This window comes from Rhopilema esculentum, chromosome 4, assembly GCF_057945365.1.
Source record: "Rhopilema esculentum isolate cy_ngs chromosome 4, ASM5794536v1, whole genome shotgun sequence".
Lineage (NCBI taxonomy): Eukaryota > Metazoa > Cnidaria > Scyphozoa > Rhizostomeae > Rhizostomatidae > Rhopilema > Rhopilema esculentum.
Window position 1 is genome coordinate 11902181 of NC_142818.1, and position 12107 is coordinate 11914287.

Here is a 12107-nt window from a genome sequence, read left to right on the forward strand (position 1 = left end):
AGGCTACGCAACGAGAAATGAAAACTTCTCGCAAAACTTTTGGCCTTCTTTATGTTGTCAAAATGGCGAGCTTAACGGCTTTTGTGAGCACAATATCCACCAAAACTCTCAAGATATTTTTGGTGCAAAACTTGAATCTACCGCGCAAGTTAGCCAAGCGTAAGTTTAGCAAAGTTCAGTTGGGTGGTCAAACGAACCGAATTTTACATTGAGCAGCCATGTTGAGCGTTGCTCAGTAAAATGTTAAGTTCGTTTGACCGGGGCTTAAAGAGGTTTTCCAAGTGTATTCTAAGCTAATCAAAAGGGCGTGTCCTTTGCTATGTTTGTTAAATCATTTAATCCACCAACTTTTCTTCCCAGTAAAAGTTCCTATCGTTTGGTCTTCATAACCTTTGTTTTGTTACCGAATTACAAAGTTTAAATCTGAAATATGATGGATTGACTACTCACCGAATCTTCAACTTGACCAGAGGCAGCAACAACGAGCATCAAACAGACGATGGTACTCAAATTCAATTCCATCATCACGTACTTCAAATCCAGTTATTTCCTGTATGTTAGCTACAAAATTTCTGTTGTTGTTCATTCATTCGGACCAGCCTGAAGGCTATGCGCACACTTGGCGTTTGTTGAAGAGTTTGGGTTTATGCTTGCTTGCACAAATGAGCAGGGGCGGTTCCAGACTGTCTCGCCATCCGTACATAAGACAGTCAGCTCAGGGGGTAAATTATGCCTAATTTTGGACCGGTACGTGCCACATTGGTTAAAATTTTGGACCCATAATTCTGCAAATGTCTGAAAAATGTGACCCATAATTCTACAAAACATAATTCTGCGAAATTTTTAAAACACAGGAAAAATCATGAACCAAATTTTGCATGTCCTATGCTCTAAAATCTCAATGTTACACATATTCCATACTTTTATTTCTAACTGGACATTCATTCTGTTAATGCTAAATCTCCCTCCTAATAATTTTGCAATATTTCCTCAATCCTGCATGTTTCTTCAAATGGTACCCATAGTTTCGCACAAATTTCAAAAACTGATACCGATAACTCCGCACTTTTCAGGAAAAAGGTACCCCTAAATAATGGCACGTCTCCGTGCCTTCAAACATGTTAAGGTAACTCCCCCCTCCCCCGAGACAGTCAGATTTTCAGACGTGTGTCGAAAAATTGCCTTTTGTCTAGTGCAAAGTATCGTTACTTTTATTGGCTTGCGCTCAGTGTCTCAGTCAGTATACGTAATCATATGAAAGTCAAGGATCCATGAAGATGATATCGGGGAGATCGCAGGGATCCAGTGTAGTCAGATTTGGGGTGTCCGCGAGGCTGATGGTTTTTTAAAAGTTCTCACAGGCAACAACTAACAAATCATATTGTGCGATTGTGTAAATTCATTATGCTGCCTACCACCCCGAAGGAGCCACATGCAAGACCAGGCATTTTGCATTCAATGTTGTGTGGAAAATTTGTGATCAATATCGTGTTGTGTCTTGAAATAGAGCTTTTGCAAAGAGTGGAAGACCTAATAAATGCAGAGGAGTTCCGAGGGCCAGCTGAGTTAAAACATACAGAACTTGCAAATATTGAAAGGGTTGTCCTGCACAGTGTATTTTCATGAAGAAATACTTGCAGCCTCTTTTCTTTCAAAGAAAGACATGTGGTTCTGCCAATGATATAGAAGCGCCGAAGGCGCTAGATGTCTAACTCACCGGTACGCTGTGAGGCAATTTTGTTTACTTCCGCCATTTCGAATAGTGCCAAAAAGGAACTTGCTCAATACTGAGCCCTTATAAATTTGGTAAAAGTAAGGTTTGATTTCGTTCACTTCTCTTTCGAATATCGATGTGAAATTTGGTGAGTGGCCTTATATTGCACTTAAATTTATGAATTGATGTTAATATTGGAAAAATAAGCCGTCATTCGCAAATTCCAAGCATTGACAGTCGCGGTGCTTGCCTTGGTGTTTTCTGTCTCGTCGAAATTCCAGAAAATAATGATTGATCTGTTTTAAAACCGATCCAGCAACAATGTTTAGCCACTCAATGCATAATCTTCTTAACACATTTGTACAAAGATGTGATTTAGTTACTTTTTCTTTCTTTGTTTTCAGAAACTGCTATGAGATATCTGGGGCCTAACTCTAGAAAAAGCTGAAAATAGGTCATAATTCAATGCTTGGATATTAATAACAGAGTTTAATTATGGTAGCCAATTTTTGATTTTATATAATCATTGATATTTTTATACTGTTTCGAAACCACAATCGTTGCTTGTAATTATTCTTCAGCTCAATGCGTCCCTCCCCGCATCTTTAGGCCTATAAAATACCTTCGGGGTACATTTTCACGACAAAGATTACTAATTTGGCCTTACCAAGAGGAAAGAAATTTGATTCATATCAAAGTTCTTTTCTACAAATTCAATTTGACAAACTAAATATCAAACATTCGCTCTTTCCTATTCACTCCATATAAAGCCTGATTTACACGAGACGAATTTTTCGCGCGAAGCGAATTTTTCGCCACGAATTTTTCGCCTGCGAATTCGCTGCGAATTCGAAGTTTAATTTCCACTGGCAAAATTTATTTTGCGAATTCGCCGCGAATAATGCAAATGAACATGGCGTCTTTTCGAAGATTGTTGTTATTAAAAAAGGTTATAATCTTAAAGCTAATTTTGTTGAAAAAGCGAGCAAAAAAGCAAAGAAAGCGGTACTGGGTTCGAAAATTTTATTCAGAACGTCTGCAGAAGGGGGAGTTTCATCTTTTGGTAAGGGACTTACGCTTACATGACCAGGAATACTTCTTTAAATACTTTCGAATGTCGCCAACTACATATGAGGAGCTTTTATTGTTTATTGCAACAAAGATAACGAAACAACGCACAAACATGCGAGATCCTGTTGGTGCAAGTGAGAGGCTTGGAGTAACGTTGAGATTCCTGACTACAGGTGATGCACAGTCTACGATTGCTGCCATTTTTAGAATGAGCCCCTCGACCATTACTGGCATAATAAGTGAAACGTGCGAGGCAATATGGATTTCGCTAAAAGAAAGAGGTTTTCTCGATGTGCCCTCAAATAGACGCTAGTGGAAAGCCATTGCTAAAGCGTTTGCAAATAAGTGGAATTTCCCCCATGCTCTTGGAGCAATTGATGGAAAACATGTTGTCATGCAGGCACCCTCTAATTCCGGCTCTGAATATTTTAATTATAAAAAGACACACAGCATTGTTTTGTTAGCAGTTTGTAATGCAAATTACGAGTTTTTGATGGTGGACATTGGAGACTCGGGAAGGCAAAGTGATGGCAGCGTTTACAACAATAGCAGTCTTGGGTACGCCATCGAGCAGGCTACGCTTGATATTCCAGATCCAGAAAGAGTAAGCGAGAACTCAGATAAGGTGCTTCCGTTTGTATTTGTTGCCGATGATGCTTTTGGGTTAAAGAAGCATATGATGAAGCCATACCCAAACAGAAATATCCCCTTGGATCAAAGAATCTTTAATTACAGGCTATCCAGGTCCAGACAGGTTATTGGAAATACATTTGGAATCGCAACCAGTCGTTTTAGAATTTTTCGTAGACCAATAATTGCAAAAGTAGAGAAGGTCATCCAAATTACAAAAGCCGTAGTCGCATTGCATAACTTTCTTATGAGCAAAAGTAATGCTCAAAATGATTTAAACTATTGTCCTCCAAACTATACGGATACAGAAGGACCTTGTGGGTTTAGGCCAGGTGATTGGAGGCAGGAAAACACTACCAGCTCTGCGCTTGAAACAATACCCCAGATATCCTCTAATAATTATTCACGAGAGGCAAAATAAGTAAGAGACGACTTCAAGGAGTATTTCTGCTCACCAGCAGGGTCTGTTGAATGGCAAGTCGATATGGTAACAAGAACATACTAAAATCATTTAACTTTATAATTTAACTTTATACATCTGCATATATCTAATATATTTCTTATCAATTATAACAGGAATTTTCATGTATACATAATAAACGCTTGTCTTATTATAAGAACATAGTTTATAATAAGAAAACAAGGGGGCTCGAAATTGCCAAATTTAAAAAATCAAGAACAGTAATCATGCTCAAAAGTCAACAACGGTCTGATTTTTTTTTTTAAATTTCATGTTCATTATGCTTTGTTGCTGGTAGTTCGAAACAAATGTGACTTTATGTGAGTTCTGAGCGAAATTTCAATGAATGGAAACAGCTACTTCAGAATAATTTTAAAATATCTTAAGGCCTAAAATTCAAGTATTTTTTAGAATATTGAATCCCAACAATTATCAAGGTATTATTATAAAAAATTTTATAGAATGATTTTCTTATTTTGTAGAAACAACGCTTCAGTCTTGCATCAATTATATTTATATCACAGACTTTGTAGCTACTAAATTTCTTAATCATCTTCACTATACTGAAGATCAAAGAGCAGTTGGCTTATTTTAATCTTAGCAAGGCGTTTCTGTTTTTTCGGAAGCTCTCTCATTATCGGTATCAAACTATGACAGTACAGAGAGTCTTCATCTTCATCTTCACTTAAAGATTTTTTGAGTAGTACGTCACAGTCGACCAGGGACTTACTCAAATCTGATTCGCTCAAGTCAGTGCGTGTCTTCTTTGTGTGTGGCGTTATTTTTCTTTTTATCTTCTTCAACGAAGTTGCAGTAGCAGAACAGCTACTTGCGACACTGCCGCTAGGACTTGGCATGGAGAACTGGGGCTCATCTGCCTGTATAACAAATCCAGCTTCCATTGGTGAAAGGTTGCTCTCCGTAGGTTTATTTGCACTTTTTTCATGCAAGAATGCCATTTGCTCAAAAAATTTACATTTTGGCAACGTTGCAGCTGCAGCACCAGACCGGGTCATGCGATTTCGCTTGTCCAAACATTTTTTCAAAGTATCTTTCAGATTCTTTAATTGTTTCTGAAGGAAGTCAACTGAAAAAAAATGTAGCAATCTGCATTAAGTCTGGGGGTTCTAAAATTTTATTGACAAAGAAACTGTTTGCAGTACACTTTTTGCAGTCTGTTTGTAGTATCAAATTGTTTAAAAGATTAAAACTTACTATTTTTGTTGAACATGGCTGACAGCTTTTTCCACGAATTTTGCTTTGCTGTTCTGTCTTCATACATTGGATGATTCACATCCCAAAGACATCGCAACTCTCTAATGGCTTCAATGAATGCCTCTCTTTCCCACTCTACACTATCAGTTATCTCTTCCTAAGATATAAAAAATACCCCATAAATACTTTAAACTGTCATCAGAACTCTCTTCAAATTTAGATCTATTCTATCATAACGTCAATTTTCTGCTAGCCCTGAATTCAAGACAAAAGACAAAAAAAGAGATTCTCTGATTTTAGGGGGCTCGGCAGCTTTATTTCTAAAAGAAAATACCCATTAATTATTTTTACGTTTTTAGATAGGTGTTCATTGTAAAAAGTAAAGGAAAAGAATAAACTCACCGTGTCTTCTTCATCTTCACCATCTGCATCGACCAAATCAGGAGTCTGTGATGACTGAGGCTGTTGCTGTTGAGCAGCCAAATAAACAGCCAACATTTCAGGGTTTTGAAGAATTTCTGAGAGGTCGTTTATTTCAGACATATTGATAGAACTATAAAACTTGATAGAGCCTGCTGTCTTCAATTTGAATTTCAAATGTTGTATAATGTTCCGATCATCAAAAACCTCTTAAATAGGGTGTTTGTGTAGGTAGGGGGGTGTTTGAGGAAAGAATGCGGAACAATGGAGAGAGGAAAGACGTAGGCCATCAGAAATAAAAAACAACAGTCAGCTGTTAAGATTTTTCCTTTTTGCATGTAATTAGCTGTGGCATAGTTCTTGTTCGTACGTCATAAGCCCCGCGTGATGGCATTGCCTGTTGCTAGAAACGTCCCCTTCCATTGTTTATGTTATAGGTACGGGATTTTCCCAGCATTGTTGAGGCCTAGTAATAGGGTAGTCATTCTTCACCCATGTTGTTGTTTGAACAATTGCGTAGTTTTCAGTCGTTTTGCATAATTTTGATTTAGATATGTTTATATTGCATAGCACCATTCGGCCTAGCCCTTCCTTTCCCGTGTCTTCACGTCAAGAGACGACAAAGATTTGTTGTAAAAAGAGTGTTTCTCTCTTGTTCACTAGTTGGGTTTGTGTCAGCTGTCTTCAGTTGCTGTTCTGATTGGTTTATTTTACATGGCGAAAAATTCGCAGCGAAAAAGTTGGAAAATTCGCTGCAAATTTCCTAATCTCCACTTCTGCGCATATTTTTCGCGCATTCGCGGCGAAAAATTCGCTTCGCACGAAAAATTTCGTCTCGTGTAAATCAGGCTTAAGGCTTTAAATGACAGACAGAAAAATGCAGGAATTATATATTTAAAATGGTCTGTATTATTAGATATTAGACTCAAAAAGTTCTTTCTAATTTATGTGATGATAAAAATTGTAACTTTTTCAACTCGTAAAAACACGACAGGCCACTGCCATATTCCCACCGTAACTGCGTAAACTAAAAGAGCCATATTTTTTAAAATTTTGAAAACCCCAAAAAATTGTTATGCGTTGTTGATTCATATCTCCTCTAACTACCTGCATCAGAAAAGACACTGAAATAGTTATGAGCCACGAGAAAACCATTGATGAAATCAAGCAATTTTCCATACTGAACCCTATTGCAGCTCGCTATTTAACATGGCGGAAGTAAACAAATTTGACTCGAGTTAGACATCTAGCGCCTTTGGCGCTTCTATATCGTTGGGTTCTGCAACCTCCAGTCAATGAGAGGGTAGCAGCGGCGAGGTATTCAAGGCAAATTTATTTCTACAGCCTCCTTATTACAGTCATTCTGAAATTTTTGCACATTACCCTTTGGTTAAATTTCATCAACAAACCAAGCAACAAAAACAGAAACAGATAATTTGGGTTTTGTGTCAAGGGGCTTTCTGAGAGGCATTTTTGGTTTTAATTGAAAAAAGCCTGTAGCAATTTCTCATTTCTGAATGCTTAGCTAGGTCCAAATATTTTGACTCTGGTACCAACACTCTCCCCTAGTGGTTCTGCCTTCAGATTAATTTCCTGAAACAACATGACGATGAAACCTAAACAGGTAGACAGGACAAATGTAGGTGCGCCGTTGCGGCAAAAAATGATTAATTTTTGTGTATGCAGTTTTAAAAAAAGTGCATACAGTTTTGAAAAAATGTAAATGCACATTCAAAAAATTGTGTATGCACAACAAAAATGTTGTGTATGCAAACATAAATTTTTGTGCATCCAAATTTTTGTGCAAACATAACTGTTGTGTGTGCGGATTTCGCTGCGAGTATTTGTCACAAATCGATGCGTGTGTGTGTGTTACAAAAATGATTTGTGTGTCTTGGTTTTTTCCTTTGTCCTGTCATTATTAGCAGCTTCCAAATAATACTTACGCACCCAGTACATGCTTTTTTGAGAGTATTTCTTAAGAATATTACGGTTCAGAGTCTAACTGAATATCGTTTTTTTTAAAAAAAACATGTTTTCAATCAAGGGCGCCAGAAACACGATGCCCCTCCTGTCCTGACTCTACGGGGACAGCGAGGGTAGCACTGTGCCTTTGTGAAATTGGCACTTTGTTTTTGTGGATAGAAAAGATATAAAAAATCTCAAGTTCTTCGGTGAGAATTGAATAAGCCCTATTTTGAACATGAACGTGCCATTTTTGTTAAAAAATCAGGACACATAATTCTGCACGACTGAAAAATATGACCCATAATTTCGCAAACATGATGAAAACTATACCTATAATTCCGCAAAGCAAATAACTTTTTTTTAAAGTACAACAAAATCATCAAACCATTTTTGCATGTCCTTTGCCTAAAATCTCAGTATTTCACATATTTCATACTCTCATTCACTTCTAACTGGACATTCATTTTTTTAAAGCTCAATTTCCTTCTAATAATTTTGCAATACTTTTTGAAATTGTACTTTGGAATGTAATAAGTATTAAAGTTCGCGTAGAGCCGTCGTTTATTATGTTAGCTGTTTAGTTAAAAGTTTACGCTCATTTTTTTAAGGGAACAGAGGTCGATGAAAAGTACTCCAGTTTCTTAATATTTTGAAAATTATTATGTCATGAATGATGTTATGAATTGTTTGTGACCTTTTTATCGCGTTAAGAGATTCGCTTTTGTTCTGATGCTGTATTTAGATGACACGGGAAGTGTATTTTTATTCCTTGTGTCTTAAGCTCTAGGCCAGCAGGGAAATCTTTTTTTTGGATTTTACAAAAATTCGTTGTTCTCAGTTTTATCACGATTTAATAGTTGCTTAATCTTTTTGCTTCGAGTACGGAAGTTTCTTAATTTTTTCTGACTGTCCAGTACTCGTTTCTTATAGCCAGTTTCTTGTGAAAAAAATGAGTGTAGCCTTGGAATGTCAGAAGCTGGAAATAGAGAGAAAAGTATAGCCGCTTGTAGAAACCGTCTTTCTTTAAAGTATCAGTCTTCGCAGCGTCTTTCTCTTTCGATTTAAACCTTCATTTTACAGTACGTCCCCTTGCCAAACATGTTAAGGTACCCCTCCCCTCAGCAAAAGCCTAAAGAAATTTAGGACTGGCCTTTTAGATAAAACATTTTATCGGTACCAAAGTATTATGTTATATTTTTTTCGTTGTAATTCTATTATTAGTCATTGAAAATGTGTCCTTTTTGAGTAGCCCCCAACGCCTCAAAATGCTTCCGGTGTCCCTGTTTTCATTCGAGGATGGCTTTTTTCTTTGAAAACTTTTGAAATAACATTAAATATGTTGCCCTGAAGTTAATTCATATTTGAAAAACTTAGAATGCTCTAAGAGTATTCAAGCTCAAAATTAAAATCTGCCCCCCCCCCCCTTTCTCCTTGGTCGTTCCGTCGTCCCTGAAGATAATGATGTTCATAATTTTCATACGTTCGTAGAAACACGGAAGGAAGATAAATGTAAAATTTAAGGCCCTAAATAGCTAATTTTGTAAACAGCTAGAGGTGCAGACTGATTTATTGGCTGCCAATAATTCACTTGACAAATCAAGCGCAAGAGCGCGGTTTTCGATTTGCGCGTTGTACTTTGATCTCTGGACAGTTTGATTCTACTGTAATGGCTCGTCGGCCTAAAAAAGAGGAGTCATGTTCGGCAAAACTTACGTTGCTGGTTCAAAGGAAACGAAAAAGGGATATCTTAATTGTCGAGCGCTATGCCATCAAGCCAGAAATGGAGACGTTTTACATATGATTTTTATTTTGACATGATATTTTCGAAGACATTTTTAACGAAGTTATCCAACAAGCCAATCAATGATCATGATAGACCGCCCGAAGATAAAGCGAATGTCGAAAGCCACCCGGTCCTGAATAAATCACTCACAATAAGTGATATTAATCGTGTGATTAAGACCCCGTTTACACCAGGGTTGGTATATTGGCTTTTTTAAGCCAAATTCCAGAAATTTGGCTTTTTTCGAACTTGTTTAGCTTCAGAAATTCCTTTTGGCTTAAAGTCACTTTTTGGCTTAATTTTGGCTTTTTTCCATAAGTACAGGCATAAGTACTTATTTCCTACCTTCCTTCTTTTTTTCATCATTCTAACAGAAATTGACAATTCAAGCAGCCAATGCACATATTTTAATGTGATTTAGACACTTTGTTGAACATCTGTGATTTTATCCACCTTGTCCGATTGCTACGTGGTTTTCGCTTTGTTCTTCATTCCTCTTGCATGTTGAAGCAGGGTTTAATGACCGTGATGCGAGAAGGGGGGAGGGGGACTTGGAGGCGATTGTGTCGTATGGAATGACTTTCTACTTCATCTGAATCCAATGATAAAATGTTGAGGGAAGGGTGAATATTCTGATAGCAAAAACGGCTAAGCCTAAAATTTTCTGTTTGCTCCCCTTTTCCTTTGTTTTTAATTTTACCAAAAATGCGTTCCCTTACATGTACATCATGTGTAAGAATTCTATGAATACAATGAAAAAGTGTCCCATCAGTCAGTTGAAGAATTCCTAGGCATTTTCACAAGAGTGGAAAATTTAAGCCGTGGGTAGAGAATTGCGTAAAGGTTAAAGGGGGTCAAGCACCCTATGGATTGAACAAAAATAGTTTACTACTTGAAATTCTCTATTGTTTTAGCCGCCTCGTTTACATTTTGGCTTAATTTGGCTTTTTTCCAACATTGATTTGGCTTGAAGCCTCAAAAGAATCTACCAACCCTGGTTTACACTGTGCCGGATAAATTTTACGTTTACACAAGACAAAAAGCGTCACGTTTACACAAGACCCACGCTTTTCGCACGAATTTAAGAGCGGCTATCCGAACAAAATTGGTTCACCTAGGAAAGTGGATTAAATTAGTTCGGATAGCTATGTGGTACAGTGTAAACGCTTTTATCCGGATAAATTTTATCAACATCGTATCTTGCTCGAAAGCGACTGGCTATTTCATCCAATTTAGTTTTCACTGTCTCCCAATCAAGACCTTTCGCCATCTTGGCTGCCTTGATGTCGATAAATACTCGGGTTAAAAGTGCAGTATCTTGCCAGTCCACGTAAAATTGGCATCCTTGTCAGCTTTCTCTACTTTCGTTGCTAGTTCAGTGTCATTTTGTTTCAAGAACAAACTATTAAAACAAACTAATTTGTATTGACAATATTTTTGGATTTGGTTTAAAAGAGAAGCAGATGATTCTGAAGAGAGAATGAAATCTTTTTAAGTTGGCGGGTATTTTGCTATTTCTTTGTTGCCCAGAAAAGACTTCATTTTGGGCGTTCTGTGCATGATTTAGGTCATGTGACTGCGGTTATCCGGCACAGTGTAAACGAGAGGGCAAAGTGGACAAAATTTGTGCGGCACAGTGTAAACGCAAATCAATCCAAAAAACTTTTATGCTGGTAAATTCTATCCGGCACAGTGTATGTTGAACAATAATTATCTTCTGTTATATTGATTCGTATCTACATCCGCTTCCTGCTCCGCAAAATCGGTTATACATCATGTGACTATAATGAGTTTTAAGTGTCTCGCTTGCTGAAGTTGTGTTCGCAGTTATTATTGAGCTTTGTTATGTTGTCAGGTATACACTCGTGATTTCTTTACCCTATTTCTGCGAAACTCGACATAACTTTAAATTAACAGTGTAAATGTGGTCTTTCCTGTCGAAACAATGGTTAGTATGATTAATTCCTTTTTTTGTTATGGCAACCGAACGGTTCCTTTCAAATACAATTGCGCGCCTGATTTTAAAATCAAGCCAAATGCCACACCGCCATCTTGCTTTTAAGTTTCTGTGGTAGAATGAGAGGAATCGCTTAACAGCCGAAGAGGTTTTTTTCATGGCGCCAATTAAGAGGAAGACTTATAAATGTATGGTAAAAGGTGTGTTCGAAGGGGTATTGTGACAAAAATACCAAAGTGCAAGAAAGTTGCATCGTCGGGAAGGAAGAAGGTAGGCCTATGTGAAGACAATTTTTGGGAAGATGGCCATGGGCCACTTTTGATGAAAGCCAGAAACCTCTATCACAATAAGTTTATAACATTTATGTTTTGTAGTAGCGCTGATCTTGTTATCGTTTTCCAATAACATACCATTCATACCCTACCTATTATACCACTTTTACTATCCTTCTATAGTAGGGGTTTCCCAAAAAAATTTCAACGCTTGATACACTTGCTTTTTTCTTTGATTGTTTGTTAGTATATAGGAAGCTATCATCTTCTGGAACCTGGTACTTTTTAGGCCATAAATGTCAGTTTTGGCCACATGTGTCAGTTTTCTTTGTGAAATGGTATCTAGCTCCTGTAGTTCGTAAATACCTTTCAAAAGAAGGCCCTTTTAACAAAAATTTGATTTCAAAAACGGCTCATGAAATTTTTGTTCACATTGTAGGCAGAAAAACAGATATGCAGAGTCAAGACAATAGGAAATTGAAGCTTCTAGGAAGGAACTTGAATTCAGCTACATCAAAAGTTGTTGTTTGCTACAGAACATATGCTGCGATCTTTGTAATGAAATCTCCACGTCCCAAATTAATGTAAGACTTGCAGAATCAGGGTGTTTGGAATGT

The 12107-nt window shown here is 37.3% G+C and overlaps 2 protein-coding genes across 2 annotated transcripts in view; both read right to left on the bottom strand.

Annotated features, from left to right (window-relative positions):
* The window catches only part of LOC135690972 (uncharacterized), a 111125-nt gene extending 110499 nt beyond the window's left edge, over window positions 1-626 (bottom strand). The window contains exon 1 of the mRNA XM_089116005.1: window positions 451-626. Within this exon, the coding sequence (XP_088972131.1) occupies window positions 451-525 (75 nt within the window). The 5' untranslated portion in view covers window positions 526-626. The remainder of the gene's footprint in view (window positions 1-450) is intronic.
* A 3794-nt stretch (window positions 627-4420) lies between these two features.
* LOC148960436 (uncharacterized) lies at window positions 4421-5633 on the bottom strand. Its single transcript, XM_089116014.1, has 3 exons — window positions 5493-5633; window positions 5091-5247; window positions 4421-4962 (listed from the first exon to the last, which is right to left on the bottom strand). The coding sequence occupies exons 1-3, from the start codon at window positions 5631-5633 to the stop codon at window positions 4421-4423; spliced, it is 840 nt and encodes a 279-aa protein (XP_088972140.1).
* Window positions 5634-12107: the final 6474 nt, after the last annotated feature.

Excerpts from the sequence above, each read along its gene's own strand:
- LOC148960436 (XM_089116014.1), bottom strand. The coding sequence starts at position 5,633 with ATGTCTGAAATAAACGACCTCTCAGAAATTCTTCAAAACCCTGAAATG. Across the intron at positions 5,248-5,492 it reads GTGAAGATGAAGAAGACACG|GAAGAGATAACTGATAGTGT; the intron begins GTGAGTTTATTC and ends TTTATATCTTAG. Across the intron at positions 4,963-5,090 it reads AGCCATGTTCAACAAAAATA|TTGACTTCCTTCAGAAACAA; the intron begins GTAAGTTTTAAT and ends ATTTTTTTTCAG.